This window comes from Anser anser (assembly GCF_964211835.1).
Source record: "Anser anser genome assembly, chromosome: 4".
NCBI lineage: Eukaryota > Metazoa > Chordata > Aves > Anseriformes > Anatidae > Anser > Anser anser.
In genome coordinates, this window is record NC_139724.1 from 32,294,709 (window position 1) to 32,315,072 (window position 20,364).

Genomic DNA, 20,364 nt, shown 5'->3' on the forward strand with positions numbered 1-20,364 from the left:
AAATTCAAATTTTAGTTAAAAAATCTGCAGTCTTCAGCTTTCATTATAAAGCATCTTTACAATCTTAAGTATAAAATCCTATTGTTCTTGTGTGTGATTGCCTCTTTTAAGTAATGTAGTTTTCTCAAAATGTGTTATCCGTAAATCTTCATTTTTACAGCCCTATTTGATGGTGCCATTTCAACATAATCAGCCAGTAGTTAAATTGCTTTAGACATCAAGAATGCATGCAAACATAAGAAATCCCTGTGTGGTTCTGCACAAGCAGAGGTAAATTTCCATTGTCCATCACAGTTTCAAAGGAACCTCCATTGAGTGCAAGGAAATTACTAACTTCTCTGTTTGATATAAAGTATAGATTGCAAAGTGTGTATTATTGTTGTTAGTATTGGTATTGGTATTGGTATTGGTATTGGTATTAGTATTAGTATTAGTATTAGTATTAGTATTTGTATCACGGGATTTTCATGAAAAAGCAAACATTGACCATTCTGACAAACAAATGTGACCAGAGGGTTTATAGAAATCTGGCAAGATGTTCCAGTGACTGTAAGAGCAGATTATATCAACAGTTTGTGTCCCATGAGATAAATCTGACAATGAAATATTGGATTTTAAATGGAGGCAGCTTTTCTGGAGGAGAAAGTTTGTTTTGCCCCTTCCTAGAGCAGCAGATGCTCCGTGCTGTGGCAACAGAGGAGAGGTTATGTCGCTGCACACTCACATCCCACCACAACTACACCCAGCTCTGCCTTAAAGTATTTATATTTTGGCATAACCATCTGTCAGGCAGTGTTTTTGTCAGGACAAGAACATTATCACTTCTTATGTGTAAAATATGCTCCCCAATGGATCACACTGCCAGTTCATTTCTGTTAAGAGTAGGACTGCTGACGAGGGCACAGGGAAGAACTGTGCTGCTGAAGTGGCAGGGTTTCCCAGCACTCAGGTCACATATTATGAAGTGGCCACTGGTGTTCAGTGCCACAGGGCACATCAGTGCTAGAGTCTGTGGGATATACCTGAGCTAGTCTGCAACTAGCTCTAACATGGGCGGGATGAGCCAGACAAACTGATCCTTGCCCTGTCACTTACCTTCAGTGTAAGGATGTGCTCAATGCAGCACTGCCTGTGGAGACTTGATTTGTTGACACCTTGATTTCAGCTGCATTTGAGCTTTAGAAACAGATCTATGCTGAACTTGAGAGGCAGTGGACATGTGGCACTTACACTTTGCGGAGTCATCAGCATCAAAGTGTAGCTGGGATGAAATACCACCAAACACAAACTGCATTGTCCTTACAGCAGTGTACACAGAGACTTGGTGGAAAACTGATTCATGTTTCTCCAAGCCCATCTGCTGGGAGCAATCGTCTCAATCCACATCAATCCACCTATCTCCCTCAGCTTGTGTCTTCAGGTTCGGTTGGATGGGAATAGCTGTGGAGCCGTGTCTGTGCTCCGCTGAGATGTGATCGTACTGCTCCAGTGTGCAGTGGGAGCAAGGCCAGCTGTTTCACCAGCTTGGTTACCTCGAATAAATTAAAAAGTCACAGTGCTGCCAGCAAACACTGAGATCCAATTTAGTATAAACAGCTCTAATTCTGGAGGATGGCAGTGAATAGGAGAATTGCCCTAGACCTCTATTTTTTTGTACAACCTTGGAGAGCTAGGAATAGTTTGGCCCCATGTATATTGAAGCACAGGTTCTGCCATTGAAAAGGTCTTGAACTGCAGGGTTAGTAAATTATTGCGTGAGAGTTGTGAAGTACACAAATAAAAGTCTGTTTCATATAAAGTCCAGTTATGCAAATTCAACTCCAGGTTCAAGGGTCAAACCATGGTCTGGTTCTCTTATGCAGTATCAGCAAAAAATATATATATACACAATATTTTTTTCAAACTAAATTATGCCTCCATCATCACATATGTAATTTCACAGTCCTTAAGTTTTATAACTTGAAGCTCTCTTTCTTTCAGAGGTACTCAGTGAAGTCTGAGAGGGAAAAGATTTTAGCACAGAGAATTTTTCATATATCCCATCAGAAATGAACTTTATGAGGAGTATGTATGCATTATTCATCTCCTGTACCAGCTGGAATTAATAACACATCCATTGCATCTGACACATTATCACTACAGAGCTGTTTACCTGTACTGCATTCAGGTGAAATAAAGTACGGACACAGGCTTACTTGCTTGAGAACATGACACAAACTTTAAGGCTCAAATTATTGCAGGAATTTCTCCTCAAAGTTCCTCAGTTTCCCCAGGCAACACTGTCCTTTGTGCATAGAATTGATTTGTGTCTTCATTTGCCCTGGTTTCATTTGAACACGTTTCTCTCACTGCCCAGACAAGGGGAAGAAGAAAAGTCTATAAATCAATTATGCCCTGACTAGCCCTGTTCTTGTCTCTTCCTTGGTTCATGACAGGGGCTTTTATTCTCTGACATTCTGAGTTCTCCAGTTTTAACAGCTTCAGATTTCCTCACTACCATTGTACCAATTTTCTTTTTAAATAATATCTAGTTTAATATCTTCAAAAATGAAGATGAGATATGAAAATCACTATTGATTGCACAAATAAGCAATTTTAATGGAGCATTAAAAACATGGCTCTTCAGCAACACTAACCTTGCATGGATTTACATACATCTCCGAGCTTCTTAGAGCAAAGAACCTGGTACAAAGTAGCTCTGTTATTGTGGAGTGGTATTTATAATGATAGTACCAGGTAAATAACTCAGGGATTCAAAGACAAAATTGATCCCTTAAGGTCATTATCTGGATTAATACAAGAAAAGTCCCCAAGAGAGTTTAGAAACTATGAGGCAAGGATTATATTAATCTATGAATTCAGTGGTTCTTTATGGGTCTGACAAATAAAATGCAGATAATAGTTTTCATTCAGTTATTGCTCTTAGTGTTATTAATATGTTGGTAATGTATGTATGTCCATTACACATTTTGTACAAAGTATGATTATACCAACTATGGGGCAACAGTCAGTTATGCCCCACACCAGCTTCTGCACAGCTGTGTGGTACAGTTGATACACCAAAACATACGTATACTAAGCCTATCTGTTGTGCAAGCCTAGCCCCTCTGTTTCTGTTGCTTATACTCTCAAACCCAATCTTGCTCAAATTCACTTTGACATGCTTTCTGCTCAATCCTGCTTCGGCTACACTGTGTTGACACCCACTGAATAGCACTGTATATATAACACTGAATTGTTATATATACAATAGAACAGCTCTAAGAAGATGTATACGGCTACCTGAGGAGAGGTGGCAGCGTGGTGGCTAAGTCATTCTCCTGAGAAATGAGGCCTGTCAGTTCAAATTCTTGCTCTGAATCAGAGATGACATTTCACCTTGGGTGTTCTACTGCCTCCTTGCAAAGCCTTAAACAAGTATTGCTGTTTGCATTCTTTGGCTTTGTATAAAGCTTGTACCTATTCAATGGGAAAAGAACATAGTGCTTTAAAAAAAATAATTAAGGTACCAATGTGTGAATGGGGAGACCTAGGTTCCTATTTCACCTCAGCAGACGAAACAGGGGACCCTCTGCAGACTCCTCAGTCTGTTGGTTAGAGCCTGCTTATAGATTCATTTTCTCTTAGGAGGAAATGGGGACTAACCATGGGTTTCCACATCCTTCTGACAGCTGGGATTTGGGGGAACTCTGAGGGAAGTTGCTACCTGATTACTTTTGGTGAGAAAAATGCCTAATTTTCCTATATAAAGGGATACTAACGTGAACCCTTGCATAGGTAGCTGTTGAGTCCACACCATGCAGTGGTGCACCATGTGGAGGTCTGTCACCCTAAAGCAGGCACTGACTCAGGCACCACCTCCACACGGCACAGTGGAAAGCAATGGGATAAATTAATGCAACTTTGGTACAAAATGATGACTGCAGAGAAAGCTCAGAAGTAGTAACATAAAGATGCCATGAATAGACTGAAAGATAATTTCTAATTAATCACTTTCATCCAGGATGATATAAAGCGGTCTTAAAATCATTGAGAATTAGCCCAGCAAGTACAACTTCAGCACACACTGTCATGGTTACTTCAAAACTCTTTATATACCACACTCTAACAGGCTTAAAAGAGTTGAAATAACTTTTAACCAGAGGTGGGGGGTGATGGGAAGAGGATTTACTTTTTAAATAAAAGATGCTATTTGTGGAAATAATACAGTTTTGATGAAGGGTTCAGAGTCAACTGTAACTGATACCTATGATTGATGTCCATAATAATTGCACACTTCTGTAATCCTTCCTCACCCCTAACTGTTTTGAGCTTACATTTTGGATATTATTAACACTCAGACAAAAATAACTTGTGGACAATATCATGAAAGTACATAGTTGAGAATTAATCTATTTTTGTAGAACTGTTTAAGAATGATGGATACTTTTTCTTCCTTAAGTAAACACCAGCTAATTCTCTAGACCTCCCTCTTCTGCTCATGAAAAATCCAAGTCCAAATGATTTCATGGATTTTTAAAGGATGATGGCAAGATACAGTATACACAAAGCTGAATTTCTCCACCTGACAAACATCTGATGCCCCTACATTGCTAACAGTTCAGTACTGGAGTTTTGTTGTTTTTTTAATTTTAAGAGAGAACACAACAAATTTAGGAACACTGAAAATTTAAAAAAAAAAATGAGGAGGCTGAAATGTAGCTGTGGAAAGAGACTCCAAGTGAAAGTATCACGTTTATTTTTATTCTTGATAAGCAACAGGGCAGCTTGGAATAAACACCAATTGGAATTTTCTTCATCTCTTTAATGAGTTCAAAGAGGCTAAGCAAAGACATGGAAGAGTTGAACATTGCTGTGTACAACACAGTAAACAGATTAAAATTTTATACCTGAGCAAAAAAGGAATTTAACTATTAACTACAGCATGCAGAATAACTGATAAGTTATCACATAAACCTAGCATACTGTTATTAGGTTACACTCATTCAGATGTTTTAATTTATACAAAAGCTAAAGATGGAAAAAGCTCCAAGATGAGATGAGTGTGTGACAAAACCACAATAAGGAAAAGCATATGACCATCTAGCAGCCTTTCCAGAGGATCAAAATTATCTGCTGTTTTATTATGCAGGGAGAAAGCAGCAAAAATTCAAAGCCCGCAGAGTTAATAACACATTAGGCATTTAAGCAGGTCTTGAAAATTAAAATATTGGCAGTTTATGAAGTGTTCACAGAAGACCTGAGCCTGCATCTCCTGCCTTCAAATGCCATTTTACAGCTTTGCATTTATGAGCTCTTCCAAATGTGGAATGAAAGGTAGGGACCTGCAGGGAATGAGCCATCAGGTCACAGGCTTGCAGTTTTGTCACCAGAATAACCACAGCCAATTCTTAAGGAATGACTTTCTACCCCATTTGATCGGCCAAAACCCACCTTTTCCTTTCTTCACACCAAAACTGGTATTTTTTCATTTTTGCTTTTTTTTTCCTCTAACCCATTTTGAATGCTTTCGTTTGAAGTGCTTCAGTACAAGTCAAAAACAGTAATACATTTCTCATCCTAATTCCCTTATTTTGCAAAAGGTTCCTGTGGGAGAAAAGGGGTCTGAAAACCTTGATCTTTAACCAGCAGAGCCCATTCTCCCCAGACAGGTTTCATTTTCCCAACAGACTTCTGTTCTCCCCAGTCTCCACATGCAATATACAAGTTGCCTGCTCCCACAGTATTTCTGAGCTAGAAATCAGCTGTTTGCCTCCCTACAGCAAAAGCAGCAAAATTTTGCTTTTGTCATTTAAATTTGTCATGAAGAGATGGGAGGGATGGGAGTGTCTCTTAGCATGAGACAGCCTAAATGAAGTCTCTCCCTTTTATTTCCTCAGTTGTATAGTCACATCCTTGTGGTGACAATCTTATCTTCCCTCAAATCACACCACCTGCCTTGACTTCCCTGCTACTCTTCTTCCACCATTTATGAGTAAAACTATGCATTAAAAATGCATGTGTCAAAATGGATTTAATTCCTTTGTCCACAACATATGCATTTCTTCTCTAAAGTCAGAAATCTTAAACATTGGTAGGTTGTGTGAAAGAGTCTCCAGGGAACTGACTCCTCTTTGCTTCCAGTTTCTTCCTAGCTTTGAAAGCTGCTGATACTTCAGGGTGGATGGAGTCCAGCCGCTGCTCGCACTGAAAGGCTGTGAGGAAGGCCGTCCTGTAGTTGTTATTCATCCAGCCATAGAGAAGGGGGTTAGCAAATGTTGAGCACATGGCAATGACGTGGAACACTGTGTAGATCAGTTTGTACTCTTTCAGGTCTAGCACCTGACTGTCAATATCACTGACCAGCTGGAAGGTGTGAAAGGGCAGCCAGCTGACAGCGAACACGACAACCACACACACCAGCATCTTGGTGGTTTTCTGCCGCCGCTGGTGGTAGTGGTCGTTCCCAGCCCCTGGACTAACGTGGTTCTTGAGCTTGGTCCAAATACGGGTGTAAGCGTAGGAGATGACAGCCAGAGGCAGCACGTACTGGATCAGAAGCATGGAGATGCTGTAGATGGTGCCGTAGTTAAGCTGTCCCTCCCCTGGCCACTTCTCAGAGCAGACCACAATCTTGAAGTCAGGAATGATCTCAATCAGTGAGTATTCACGGAAGATGGCCAGAGGACTTGCCAACAGGGCACTGACTGCCCAGGCAACTCCTATGATCAAGAAGCTGATCCGTTTAGATATTTTGCTTTCCAAGTGGTAGACGATGCAGCGATGCCGATCCAAAGCGATCACAGTCAATGTAACAGTCGACACGTGCACAGCAAGAGCCTGGGCATAAGGCACCAGGTGGCACAAGACTGGGCCCAGTTTCCATTCGCCCAACAGTGTGTAAACTAAAGTGAAGGGCAGGCACAGTGTATTCACCAGCAGATCAGCCACGGCCAGGTTGGCAATGAAGAAGTTAGTCACTGTGCGCATGCTTTTGAACTTGATGATCACGTGGATCACCAGGGAGTTTCCGATCACCCCCAGCAGGATGATGGAACAGTAAGCAAAGATGAGGATTATCTGCACTTCGACTAGCGTCGTGCTGTCCTTCAGTTCGGGTTTAGGGTCGAGAGCCAGCTCGTTGAGTGGCGTGGTGTATCTTGGCAAGTACAGCTTGGTGAACAGCTCCATTTTCATTTCTTCTGTCTGGTTTTCTTCACCTATTGCTTCCAGGGGCCCCATTCTTGCAGCAGCCTGGTCTAAGCAATAGAGCTGTCCCTGAAAAACAAACCAACACAAGAACATGTGGAGAAATCAGCCTGTGGTGGTTAAGACCAGAAGTAATGAACGGCTACAGCTAGCTACAGTAATGAAAAGCTACAGCTCTTTCCTCCTCTAACCCAGGTTCTACATTCCAGGATTAAGAGGAGATCTGTCTTAATATATTTAAATTCTGTTGCCCTTACACTTGAAGCCCGATCCTGTAATATTATTCAGGCATGACTCCTGCTGAAAATTGGGACAGATTTCAAAAGCATTTCAAAGACAAAGTTTGACTCAGTAAATGCAGAAGGATTAAGATCCAGCTGGGCAGCATATCCTTTTTTTTACAATCCACTACCTAAAACTACTGCTGATTTAGCACAAAACTTCCGTTAATACCTATGGGAATTCTACATGGAACAGCACCATCCAGACTGTTAATAGCATAATACTCTTCCAGCTTTTCCTTAATGGTAAGTGTCCTTTAAATAGTTACCAAAATCTTTTAGGTTTAGGCCCATCCTTAATGCCAGAGAACAGATTATTGATGCCTTTTTTTATGAAACTTTATTTTATGAAAGTTAGTGCCACAAGGCAAGAAAAAATACCCTTCTAGCAGATCTGAAATAGTAGCATTTCTATGAAATGACTGTGCAGCCTATTCATGCTGAAATTTAACACAAAACACAGCTAAATCTCGGATATAAAAAATATTTCCTTTTTGTGTAATGTTTGAAAAAACACAGTTCTTGGAGGCTGCCAATCATTTTTTGACTGCAGCCATAGAGAAGAGCAAATCATTCCCCTTCTGATGTCAGTAAGGATTTCACCACTGGCATCAAAATCACATTCTGTTGACTTCCCCACACAGGCTGAGCCAAATTCTGCTCAGCTAGCCTACACTACCCTAAGAATTCAGTAGGCATGGATGGATAAATGCATGCTTTACAGTTAATTTCTGACGTGGACTTCAATCCTATGTAAAGTGTGCCTGTCCCCAGGTAGACTGTCCAAATCATGGGTGGCGTCACGAGTGCCATGCACCTGTGGATTCCTTGGCTTGACCTGTGAAAGTACTAAGCAAGCATTTGTCAGCATGGTGGGCTCACAGAAAAAATACTGACATTTGCCACTGAGGGGAAAGCCAACACTGAGTTACTACTCTATTTGTTCATTCATACATTGCATAAGTAAAGCAGCAGAGTAGAGAAGAAATGTCACTTGCTTGACACCAGGTGTTACACACAGTTTAGTCCACCTTGAAATCAGGTCTGCCTAAAGAGACATTCAAGCTATTAACAACTGTGGTTTTGTATGCTTTTTTAAAAATTTATTTATTATTATCATTATTTAAATCACAACCACATCACTGCAGATTTTTATTCCTACCTCTATCCCCACTGACATTTATTGGCAACATCGCTAGGTGTGATTTCCTAACGAAGTTGCTGTACATGTGCACCTGCATCTTGTGACTGGCTACTACATTATGCCTCAGAACAAGCACCGTCTGCCAGCAGGTGACTGAGCCCTTTGTGTTTTGCTTGCATACCACACAATATCCCAAAGAATTTCTCAGTGCAAGCCTTTATTTTTTTCAAAAAGTGCAGCTCAACCACATGAACTGAAAGATATTCTTCCCCCATCCTAAGCTGGTCATTATTATGCTATACTGTTTAGTCAACACTTAGCGTACAATTAATAGTGTAAGCCTGAGAGATACACTGTGAGACATAGCTGACATAGTGTAACACCGTGAGATACATAGCTGAGGTGTGCTAGGTGTTTGTAGAAGCTTACAGTGCAGTTTTTAGTAATGTAATCAGTTGTCACCTACCAGTCTAAGCAAGGGCAGCAAGGCAGGACTCCTAATCAATACACCTTTAGTCCACCAGGTAAAAAATGGAAGAGATACATGAAAATTTGCACCACCAAGGCTATGCAGATGGCCAGAACTCATCTGAGCTTTTCCCTTCAACCTGTGTACCTATGCCCAAGAATTATGCTTGCATATATTACTAAATTACTGTATTACTTTGGTGAGGTCCCAAGACTGTCAGGTACTCCAAGATCTCATAATGTTTTAATTGCAAAATAAAAGCAAGTCATAATTGCACATTACAAGAGAAGGGTAAGAGGGAAGGCAAATTTCACACGTTTTCCATTCTTTGCCATGAACCCAGGGAGGATGATGGAACTCAACCAAAAAAATAATAATAAATAATAATAAAAAGGTATAACAAAAGAAAAAAAAAACATAGCATCCCTTTCTTCCATAGCATCCCTTTCTTCCCAAAAATGTTTTCGCTTGTTTCTCTAGTCACGGGCATTCTCATGACTCCTACTTCCAACCCCTTATTTAGCAAAGCCCTCTTTTCTTCTGCCACTTTTATTCCATTTGTTACTATTTGGTCTGTTGACAAGCATTTTGGTCTTGTCAATACAACAAAGCTGGGGGATGGAGGAGGGACAGACAGGGTTTTGAGCCGAGATGAGCTGATCTGTCACTAAGGGATGCAATAAACTGGACAAGTTTGACATTGCCAGTGGGACAGTTGAGTGGGGGAAGAATCATCTGCTTTTGCTGGACAGGGGAAAACTGAGGTGGCGTTTGCTACCTGAGGAAGTGTTTGGCAGGACCCTTCCTAGTCTTTTTCAGTACAAGCCCTCCATCCGATGGCATGGCTTTTGCACCCCTATCGCACGGTGCTGGTTGTTTGGGTGGTTGGTTTTTTTTTCATTTTTTCCCCCAGCCCCTCAGGGATGCGCATCAAATTGCACCCAACTTTCGGCAGAGGAAGGCCCGGGGCGGATCTCTTACGGTTCCTACAGCAAAAGAAGAAGGGCGACCACCCCCGAGACCCCCTCGGCACGCACCCTGCCTCCCGCGGCCGCAGCGCAGCCACCGGGGACGGCTCGGGAGCCGCTGGGGACGGCGGGGGGAGGCAGCAAGGACCCCGCACCTCTTCCCATTTCCCCCCCACACCCCAGCCCTGCCCGGCCCGGCCCGACACACTCACGGCGGCGTTTCTCTCCTGGCTGGCGCTGGGGCACGGCGGAAAGTTTGGAGGTGGCGGCGGCGGCGCCCCCCGCATGTCGGGGGGCGGGACGGGGCGGGACGCGGCGGGGGGACGGGGACAGGCGGGGGGGGGGACAGGAGGGACGCGGCTCCGCCCCGCAAGGCTGCGGGAAGGGGGCTACGAGCCGCGGCCCCGGGGTGCTCCTTCCCCGGGAGGCAGCGGCCGGAGAGATGCCGGAGGGAGCGGGAGGGGGGTTGGGGGAAAAAAGGGATGATTCTGGTCGGTGCCGGGTGCTGCTTCGCGGTGCTTCCGAAGCGCCTCCCGGAGAGGAACGTGAAGGGGATGTTCTCGCTGCAGGGAACTGCTGAAATCCTTGGCTGTGAGCGCCCCTGCTCACGGAGATTTGCTGCTCCTCGTTAGAAGGGATGTGCCTAGTGCTAGAGCAGGTGTAAGCGTGAATAAAGCATTTACATATTCCGCCAAGAGCGGAATGAAAGATTGCAGGTTTATTTACCAGGCTGCAAAGGCAAAGGCAACAGCTGCTGTAGTTAGGAAGTTCTGTGCTCAGTAACCTTCCAAAAAGCTCTCCTGTCAGCCTAGCTCCAGCCAGCACTGCTTCCTTCTGGTGGGGTCTGCCTTCATGAAACCCCATCAGTAGGACCTGCTTAATATTTCTCTGATGCCTCTCTCCGAGGTGTAATTTACAAGATGAGAATCAAAGGAGTGTCTTAGTGCATGGCTGGAGGGCCTGATTCACTGAGCAGTGCTTCAGCCGTAATGTCACTCCCAAGAACAGGAACCAGAAGGCTCTGCTTTCTCTGAGGCTACAGCTCCAATGCTGGGACAAATCTCCTTTCAAATCTTACAGAGGGTGCTATCTGGAAAGGGAATGCTCTCTTCTCTCTCTCTTCTTTGCATTAATATTTCAGGTAGTTTCAAAGTTCAGCAGCATAAGCTTCCCTCTTCTGTCCTCCTTTTCTTCCTAAGATGACCCTGAACTAGAACTCTTTCTTTGTCAAAGGTAATGGTCCTTGCTTTGGTTATAGCTCAGTACAATACTCTTATCAGAGCACAGAATGTGAGTATCAAAGAGTAAATTCAGCGATTTACATTTGTTTTTGAAATTCAAAACATGTCTTGACAACCCCCTTAGATCTTTGCTAATTCAGGCTACCTCTCTACGAAGGGCCTTGCTCTTCGTCCTTCGGCACTTCCAAGGCAGTTAATGGAATACTCCAAGCTTCTTGCAAAACAGATTTCTTTGATGACTAAATAAAGAGCCAGGAATTTCAGTTCTCCTACCCCTGTTTATTTATTTTCCCAACTTAATTTCACTGTGGGATTTATTTTTTGGTGTACCAGCAGACATGACTGCATGCCATGAGTTTTAGTACAGCACTGTTATAATGCGTGGCTGTAACTGCAATTCTTGCCTTTCCTTCTCTTGCGAACAGTGTGTGCTGGTGTTTACTCATCTTAGGGGTGTTGCTATTGTGCTTCACTCCACACACTCTAGCTTAACTTGTATTTTTGCTTCTCCTAACATCTTGAAGAGTATAGCAATGCTACAGATCTTTACAATCTGTCTAGCTCAAATCACCTCAGCATTCCATAGCTAAGGAAAAGCTTTTCCTTTCTTTTACTTCCAAACTCCTGGAGAAAAATCAGGAAGATGTGCAGGTTCCTAGGAGCTGTTAAACCAGCAAAGGTCACAACCCTCTCCAGGCAACACATCCCACAATTTGACAACCCTCGCCGTAAGACAAAATTTCCTTGTATCAATTCAGAGTTTCCTCTGTTCCAAATGCCTCCTATCCTAGCCCTGTGCTCCTGCTGTGTCTGCAAACAGTAGTTAGATCTCCCTTTAGCCTTGTCCTCCTTAAGGCTGAACGAACACAGTTCCCACAGCCTCTCTTTGAATGCAGTGTGGTCCAGCCCCTGGTCATCTCGGTGGCTTTTCGTTGGGCTCGCTCCAGTCTGTCAATGTCTTTCTTGCAGTGGGGACTCCAAACCAGACCCAGTATTACAGATGTGGTTTCACACCTGCTGAATAGAGGGGAATAGTCACTTCTCTCAACCTGCTGGCTACACTTTTGTTATGTCCTGATATAGACTGTAAGCTAGACTATGTCAGTTGGCTTGCATTAAATAAATGAGCTACCCAAACTTTAAATCCCAGCTTCCTATTTAAGGCAAGCCTACAAAATGAGCTTTTTCTGTGAATATGTATATGTACCAATGTGAAATGCAGGCTGTATAGCTGAAGAACTTGAAAAAAAAATAATCTGTTGGACATATGTTGTTTCTGCTGGAAATCATGCTTAAGGAAGAACTGCAGAATGTAAGAAATTTGATATGCATAGCTTTCCTCCAGCAGTAGCTGTTTAACCACCTTTACTGTTAGAAAGTTGTCTTGCCAAATTCTGTCCAACACAGGGTTTCTCAGAAGCAATAATAAGCGTTCCTGCCGGCACCTCAAAAGTTTACCACTTCTCAGAAGCAAAACAAACAGATAAAAAGTTCTGCACATAGTACCCAGACTTGAAGCAGTAATGCCTTTTTTTTCATAGACACATAGTCATAGTAAGAGAATAAAAAAAGAGTCTTTGTCCATAAATTGTCCAACATCAGATTTGCTGGAGTGGAGAATAATATTTGATGGACATCAGCAAGGCAGAAAAGGCAGAATCTCACTCCTCCCTTGTGCCCAGACAGTATTCTCCTTATGTCATTGTGGTAAGGAGTGAATTTAAAAGAAATCACTTCCCCTTGAGCACTGACCTTTAAAGTAGCATTGTGCTGCATGCCACTGACTTGAGCCAAACTCTGCCAATCCTTAATCACACAGATATTCCTGGAGCGAGTCAGGTTTTATAGCATGCAGCATTCTACCTAACACTGACAGTCATTTAAAATTGACTTAAATGAAAAGACAACAATACCTGAAAACGTGACCTCAAGAGAGAAAACCTATCTCGAATTTTTTATATGTGGTGCCAACACCAAGATTATGGAGTATAAAATTATTCAGGACCAAACTTCTTCTTGTTTAAAGGGCCTGAACAGAAGTGTTTAAGTAGCTAAAGAATGAAGTTTCTAGTTACATAGATCTGTGAACACTTTAGAGTAAATTTATAAACTGTCCTTTGTTCTCATTCCCTTTTGGTTTAGATTCAGCCTCCCAGGTTCAATTCAACCTCTCTCTCTTTTTTCAAATGCAGTAATAAGAAATAGCTGTATGCATAAACAATAGCAATCAATCTACCTTAGGCAAATAAGAAGATAAACACAAGACAGTGGGGAACAGGAGAAATTGATAGATATGTGAAGTATCAGCTTCAAGTTGCTAACAGCAGTACTTCACCACCACTGCTTGTTAAACAATCAGTTTAGTGCATCTGGTTCAAAAACTAATACCACTAAGGGCTCAATTCAATTGCCTGTTTGTCACAGGCTGTGATTGAATCCAGCATCGTCACCACATAAGACAGCGCTGCAGAGCTGTGTTTTGTTTTAAACATTGTCTTCTCAAGGCATCTAACACGTTGCCATAAAGTTGTTCCATGCAAAGAAAGTTAAAACTGTAAAGTACAGTAGCTCACTTAAGAAATGACAGATTTAAGGTGGCCCATTTAATATCAATACAGTCATTTTTGTTTATTTAACTATAATACAGTCTTTAAGTAACATATTTTACATAAACATATTTAAGTCACATATTTTTTCTTTGTCACTGCTTTATTCAGAGCCCCAAATTAGCAATGTTTATGCAATGAGTAAATTCTTATTTTTTCTTTTTTTTTTCTTAGTATATATTTTGCAGTTTCATTCATTCTCTTTACCAATATGCTATGTTTTCTCTGCAAAGAATATAAAGATTGCCATTTCTTTACAGGATTTTCAATAGTGTTTTCATCACTAGACCTTGAAAACAACTACTCAACTTTTTTTAAGATCTACTTCCTGTCATCTGGAATTCACAGAGGTTGGCCAAACATTTAATTGTACTTAAAAAATATGGGGAATAAACAACTTTACATTATTTTTTTTGTTGATTGCATTTTTAGAGTTTTTTTCCTTCAATCTCATAAAATTACATTTTTCATTAACTCTTTTTTTTTTTTTTTTTTTTGAGACATAAATATTTCTGCAAACCCTAAAATGTTACGTGGAAGGTGACACTTCAATAAGCTATTAAAAGTTAGTTATAAAGCCAGTTGTTGCAATTACTAAAGACTTTTTAGATGTTCCTGAGGCTAGCCTAGTCTGTTTATTTTTAGAGCATTCATCATAGAAAATAGATTCTCACTTATAGCTTAAAGCTCGAATATGGTACACACTCCAGTCCTCAGTTTCTGGTAGCTGGGAAAGCAGTATCTCTCTAAATGGTTTCCAAAAGTGAGTCAACTACATCTACTTGCTGTATGCTTGCTTGAACGTTGTTTATTTCTAATTCTGGAAATCCTTGTCTGTTACAAGCAACAATGCCACTCACCCTTTGCTTTGCCTAAAATGATTCCTGTAGCAATTTCAAAAAGTTATGTAGGTTCATAAAGCTTAATCATATGGCCATAATGCTTATTTTCCAGTATCCTGATGAAATTTGTTGAAGTGCTGCATGAATTGTCTTTGGAACAAAAAGAATTAACCTGAAAAGACAAATATCTTTGTTTTATACGTCCCCCCTCCTGCACCCTCCCAAATTACATTTCTCAGAGTGTAGAAACAATCGTAAAGTTTACAAGATGTGCCATGTAAAGCACATCATGTTCATTGTGAGGTTAAATAGTTAAATATAAGATGTGATTAAAACAGCTTCTAGTAGTTTATGGAACTGTGTCATTTAACATAAAGAAACGTTTTTTTCACTCGCAGTTCATGGGATAGTGACACAATAGTGAAAAGCCAAGTTAATATCTTTCCCTCTTAGTTGAAAGTGAATTAGTAAGCTTTCAGCAAATTATTTCAGTTCATTTTTTCATGTTTACAAAGAAATTTCAAGCTGTGCTAAGCCACATCACTGTCTTCATCCAGGGTTATTTTGTACCTCTGTATGGCTTTTTATGGAATAATGCAATTTGGTAGCAACATATGGCATTAAATTCATGGATTTCATTTGTGAGCATTTTTTGTTCTTGAAAAATTAGTTTGATTACTAAAGAAATGAAAAAGGAACACTTTCCATACCTATTATCACTTCACTTCATTTTGAAATGAAGTATTTACTGCCTTCTTTTGTGCACTCTGTCACAGTTTTAGAACTTCTAAAGGACATCTGTTCTAGGCTAAATGCAACAAACCTGCACAGTCCTCTTCTCCAATGATAATCATATGACTCAGACACTAGCATCCAGAAATGTTTAACAGTGTCAGCTGCTCCATCTTATCCCTTGCTGATACACTGACAGGATACGTTCCATTACAGTCACCACGTCTACAAGTATCGTGAAACTTTACGGTCCTATTTTTGACTGACACCACTGTATGGGAATCAATTAAGCTTGTCAGCCTAGCTTCACATAGTTGAGAGAGAACTCTAATACTTTCATAAAGAGCCTTGCTTCCCACTCAGAATTGAACTGGCAGTTTTCTAAACGAACCCTTTGTTTTCCTTTGTTAATTGCCCATGATTCACATCCACATTTTGCAGATTGATGGCATTTTAATTGCTAAGGGTATTTAAGGATCAAGGATAGGAAGAGGCTTGGGAAAAAGCGGGTAGGGGACTGGTATGTTTGGAAGGCTAACTGTTCTGTGATTGCACACAGCCAGGAGATCAGCAGCCAGAGCACCATCTGTGCACACAGCTTATGTGTATGACCCAGCTTCCTCACAAAGGAATGTGTCAGCTTCTGCTTTTCCAGATCAATTGAAAGCCTCCTTCATGCTAGGAGCTCCAGTGAAATTCTGTGACTGTTCCCTGAAGTCAGATCTAATCTCCTTGCCCAGCATGCCCAACAGGTACAGGTTTTCTTCAGCAAGAAGCTCTTCCTGCAATGCTGCTTCCACACATTGGAGCTGGGAAGGTTCGGCAGCTCTTCAGTGTCACCTCACCGCCCTGTGAGTTGTGGAAGGATCATCTCAGCATCCTGGAGAACGGTAAGAGATATATGATCCCTCACGGAGATGTAAAAGCATCTCAAGAGGCTGTGCGCAGTTGTCTGTGATGGAGGTGTTTGCATCTGAGATAGTTATCCTCAACTTCCATGTAGATGATGGCAGGCTTAGATGGATCTGCCATTACACAAAGTTAATGCCACATGTTCTTATCAACAGGTAGCTGTACGGGGACTCAGAAAAAGCAGATTTCTCTACAGATTATATAGCAGAGTTCTGTCTACTGAAGACCGCTCTGCTTCTGTGAATCTCCACACATCCTGTCTCACCCTGGCTTTTCTGTTATGTACAGAAATTTTCATTTGTGTCTCTCACCAATTCATTCCCCTTTATTCCAAAAGCTTCCTGTGATCCTAGTTGCCCTCCAGCATTGATTCCTATCAGTCAGGACACTCCCATCCATTTCCATCTTCTTTCATTCCTGTCACCTTCTTCCCAACTTAATCTTACCCACAGCTTCTGTACTTGCTTCTGCATCTGCTATTGATCTCCCCTCCTGGGGATATCAGACGCACTCTTCTCTCTTCTAATAGCACAATTTGTTCACCATCAGAAAACAAGAAAATTGTGTTAGTGTCCCTTTGTGAGAGGGAGGGGGAGCTTCTTTATCTTCCTCTTTATCTTTGGTCCAATATAAAATCTGAGAGTGAAATTTGGCACATTGCTTCTTTACCACCTCATTTCTCTCCTCAGCAAGGATGAATCACCACACAGTTTTGCGCGTTTTTAACATTATAGTCCAGTTCTTTATAGTGCAAATGTATCTGGCCTACTTAGTGGAAAAGTAGTGAATGTCATTAATAGGAATCAAGATAAACTCTTGGGTAATTTCTGTTAGATTTTCTACCACCTTATGACATTTTAAAGAAAATTTACTTTATGAAAAATTCAATTGTTTAACTGATCTGACTTGTCAGAGTCAACAGGCAGAGGCATTGAACAAAATAGCTTTATTTTTTCTCCAAGCAGTCCAGGACATTTTATCTTATACTCTGTAGTTAAATGTCAGTTATGACCATTACAACCTAACCTACAAGCAGTTTTCTGAAGCAGATTGAGGAAATTAGGTTTCCCTTAAACCTAATGGGAATTGGGTATCTGTCTTCTCAGCCACCACTGAAAATCCTAACCTCAAAGTTTTAAGTTATTTGTTCTCTGGCAGAGGCTTGTACTTGATAGTTTCTCGGGTAGGTATTATTTCTGACTGTTCAGCAGCAGAACAGAACAGACATTCCTGTGTCAAGGAAGGAGACAAAAAAAAATCAGTAAGTTCTGTATATCAAGAGGTTGCTTCTCCCTAGAATGGATTTGCTCCAACAGCTTACATCATTCCCTCAGATCTTACAAGTACAAGTCAAACTATGAAATATGCAGAGCATAGTACAGAAAAGTATCGCTGAGTAAAAAATAAGCACGAATCTTTGTGACCTCTGCACAAGTCCAAGTATAAGCGGGAGATGCTACTGGGAACTTCTGTGATATATTTTCAGGCCAGCTTTTGGTTGCACAGTGTAAAATTAAAGAAAAAATTAGCAGTGTAAAGAGATTTAACTTTCACTTGCAAACAATTTTCTTGTTCTTTTAGAGTCATCTGGCATTATGAATACCTTATGCCTGGAGGCGTATGACCTACAGCTTGTTCCTTGAAATGTTAAGGGCTGCTAAGCAAACCTTGGCTCCCAAGAAGAACACGGGGTTGAAAGGTTTTATTGTGTTCCCATTGAAAACAGAAGTAAAATTCATACCACCTTTGGACAGGGCAGGATTTTTAGGCAGTGGAACCTGCTGGTGTAGCAATTCCAATCCGGAATTGTTTCCATGCTCTTATATTTCTTTGAAAGTAGGCCCTAAGGAAGCAGTGTCCTCCACTGAGCAGTGTCTCGGTTAATGTGAGTTGAGGAGATATTTGCACCTAGCAGAAAAAGTGGGACCCTTGTAGAAAAGGTCACCAGTTAGGTAACACTGATGGTGGGCTTGCTTTCTTGGAGTAACCCATTTATGAAATGGTCACACAACGTGATTCTGTGAAGAGAGATAACTAGGACCTGTGCAATACTAATTCTATTTTAAATAAATCTCCACTTAGGAATGGGTGCCTCCAGGAGCTACCACCCTGGAGCCTATTTCTCGTAGAAATTCCAGCACTTCCTAGCTTAAACATACCTCTCTGTGTCCTCCCTCTACCCTTCCCTCTATTTCTTGTGAAAACATTTCATTTTGGAAGCAGCCTTATGCATCAAATGTTGTTTTTGCAGATGTATTTTGCAATACAGGGCAACAAGTCAATAAATTTGAAGACAAAAAGTGCTTCACCACACTCAAACAAACAACTCTTTTGGCAGAATAAGCCCATGGTTTATTCTATTGCAACAGCAGTGACTCATAACATCCACAATGCATCACCTCTCACCTTATTATTAAATACAATAGGCATGTGCCTTTTGAGCATATTTAATTCCTGTACCAGCATTTATTTGGAGGTGTCCGAATTAGTTTATTAAGAAAATCTACAATAGTTTTACTATTGCAATATTACAATAAAGTACTAACATACACTAGAGGAAAAATATTTCGCTTATTAGTTATGCTTCCTTGTGAATGCTTACAAAGCATAATAGAAAGAATAGGTCAAGCTTCTAGATAAGAAAAACATGTCTTTAATATAGATAACACAGTTCTGCAATGTTTTTCTGGTAAACTCAGTAGAACAATGCAGTAATGCTAGATTGCACATTTATAAATATGATTGCAGGGATATAGTGTGCTATATCACCAAATATTATTTTGTAATAATTCCCATGTCAAATATAATTATTAATTTATAGATATAAATGCAAGAAGAATTTGCATTGTACCTTTCCATGGAAAATACCCATTTATACTGAAAAAGGTCCATGTTAACAAACATTGATATATTATGAATAAATATAATAAATAATACCAAGCTTAATGAAAGGGAGAAAAAGGTGTAAACTTAAATATCAGGTTTTGATGATCTTTTCATATGTCAGGCTTTATGTTATTACTATTTTTTTAATCTTAGGTGAGCTAAAACCACAATTTTCTGATGCTGTACAAATAGATCTGCCAGTCCTACAGTGGGGGCTATTAATTTGTTCCAGATCTGATCCAGATTTTCCAAATAAGTTTATACTATATACATGTGTTATACTTCAGAAAGCTTAAAGACGGTGGTGCAAGAAAGGCCAATTTAAAACCAGGGCTTGGATCCTGCTACTCACCTTTGTTTTAAGGAAACAGGACTTTAATTTGGTGTTGAGCACTACTTCAGTACAAGCTCCACAATTTAAAAATATGTTAGGGAAATGTGTCAAGATTCAGGGTCACCTTCATGTCTGACAACAGCCTTGCTGTCTGCTTTCCATCGGTGGCTTTGTCTCGCAGAAAACTGGTCAAAAAGAGTCTTGGGGTGAAACTAAATATACAAGGAGGTTTCCATGCTAAGAAGGCGTCTACAGGCAGTGTACTTGGTTTTTGTCTATACAGAATAGATATATTTTAATTTATTGCAGACTTCTTAACATCCCCTCACTTGGACTGTTTTGATCTAAGCTTCTTCACCCTAGATAGATGTGCAAAGAATTAAGTCTATATATAAAGATCCATCCCTCTCAGGTTCCTGCTGCTCAGAAGCAGCTTCTGGCTGGCAACACTTGGATTAGCACAGAATCACCCAAAGAGGATTTTCTACCATTTCCGTACACAAGTGGTGGGCTTCATTGGGCTTACTAAAGCTTGCAAAGGGAAATCCTGCCTCACTAGCTTTCGGAAGTTGTACAGGGTATCCACACCTGTGGTATATTTTACTTGGGTTTTCAACAAGCCATTGAGGAGATTCCTAACAGAATACTACTGAAGAAAATAAGTTGCCATGAGACTGATGCTTGGGTGAACTGAAAGCTGCCTGCAGGTAGAAAGCAAAGGGATTAATTGTTGCTATCCAGGATGAAGAAGAGTCAGTAAC

At 40.8% G+C, this 20,364-nt stretch overlaps 1 protein-coding gene across 1 annotated transcript; it reads right to left on the bottom strand.

Moving 5' to 3' along the window:
- Positions 1 to 4,696: 4,696 nt before the first annotated feature.
- Positions 4,697 to 10,780, bottom strand: NPY2R (neuropeptide Y receptor Y2). The gene is made up of 2 exons (XM_083834104.1): positions 10,263 to 10,780; positions 4,697 to 7,257 (listed from the first exon to the last, which is right to left on the bottom strand). The coding sequence occupies exons 1-2, from the start codon at positions 10,335 to 10,337 to the stop codon at positions 6,064 to 6,066; spliced, it is 1,269 nt and encodes a 422-aa protein (XP_083690230.1). The 5' UTR covers positions 10,338 to 10,780; the 3' UTR covers positions 4,697 to 6,063.
- Between the last annotated feature and the right edge of the window lie 9,584 nt (positions 10,781 to 20,364).

What these genes read in the sequence shown, in the direction of transcription:
- NPY2R (XM_083834104.1), bottom strand. Translation starts at nt 10,337, where the DNA reads ATGCGGGGGGCGCCGCCGCCGCCACCTCCAAACTTTCCGCCGTGCCCC. An exon ending in GCCAGGAGAGAAACGCCGCC is followed by an intron (nt 7,258 to 10,262) that starts GTGAGTGTGTCG and finishes TTTGTTTTTCAG; the next exon opens with GGACAGCTCTATTGCTTAGA.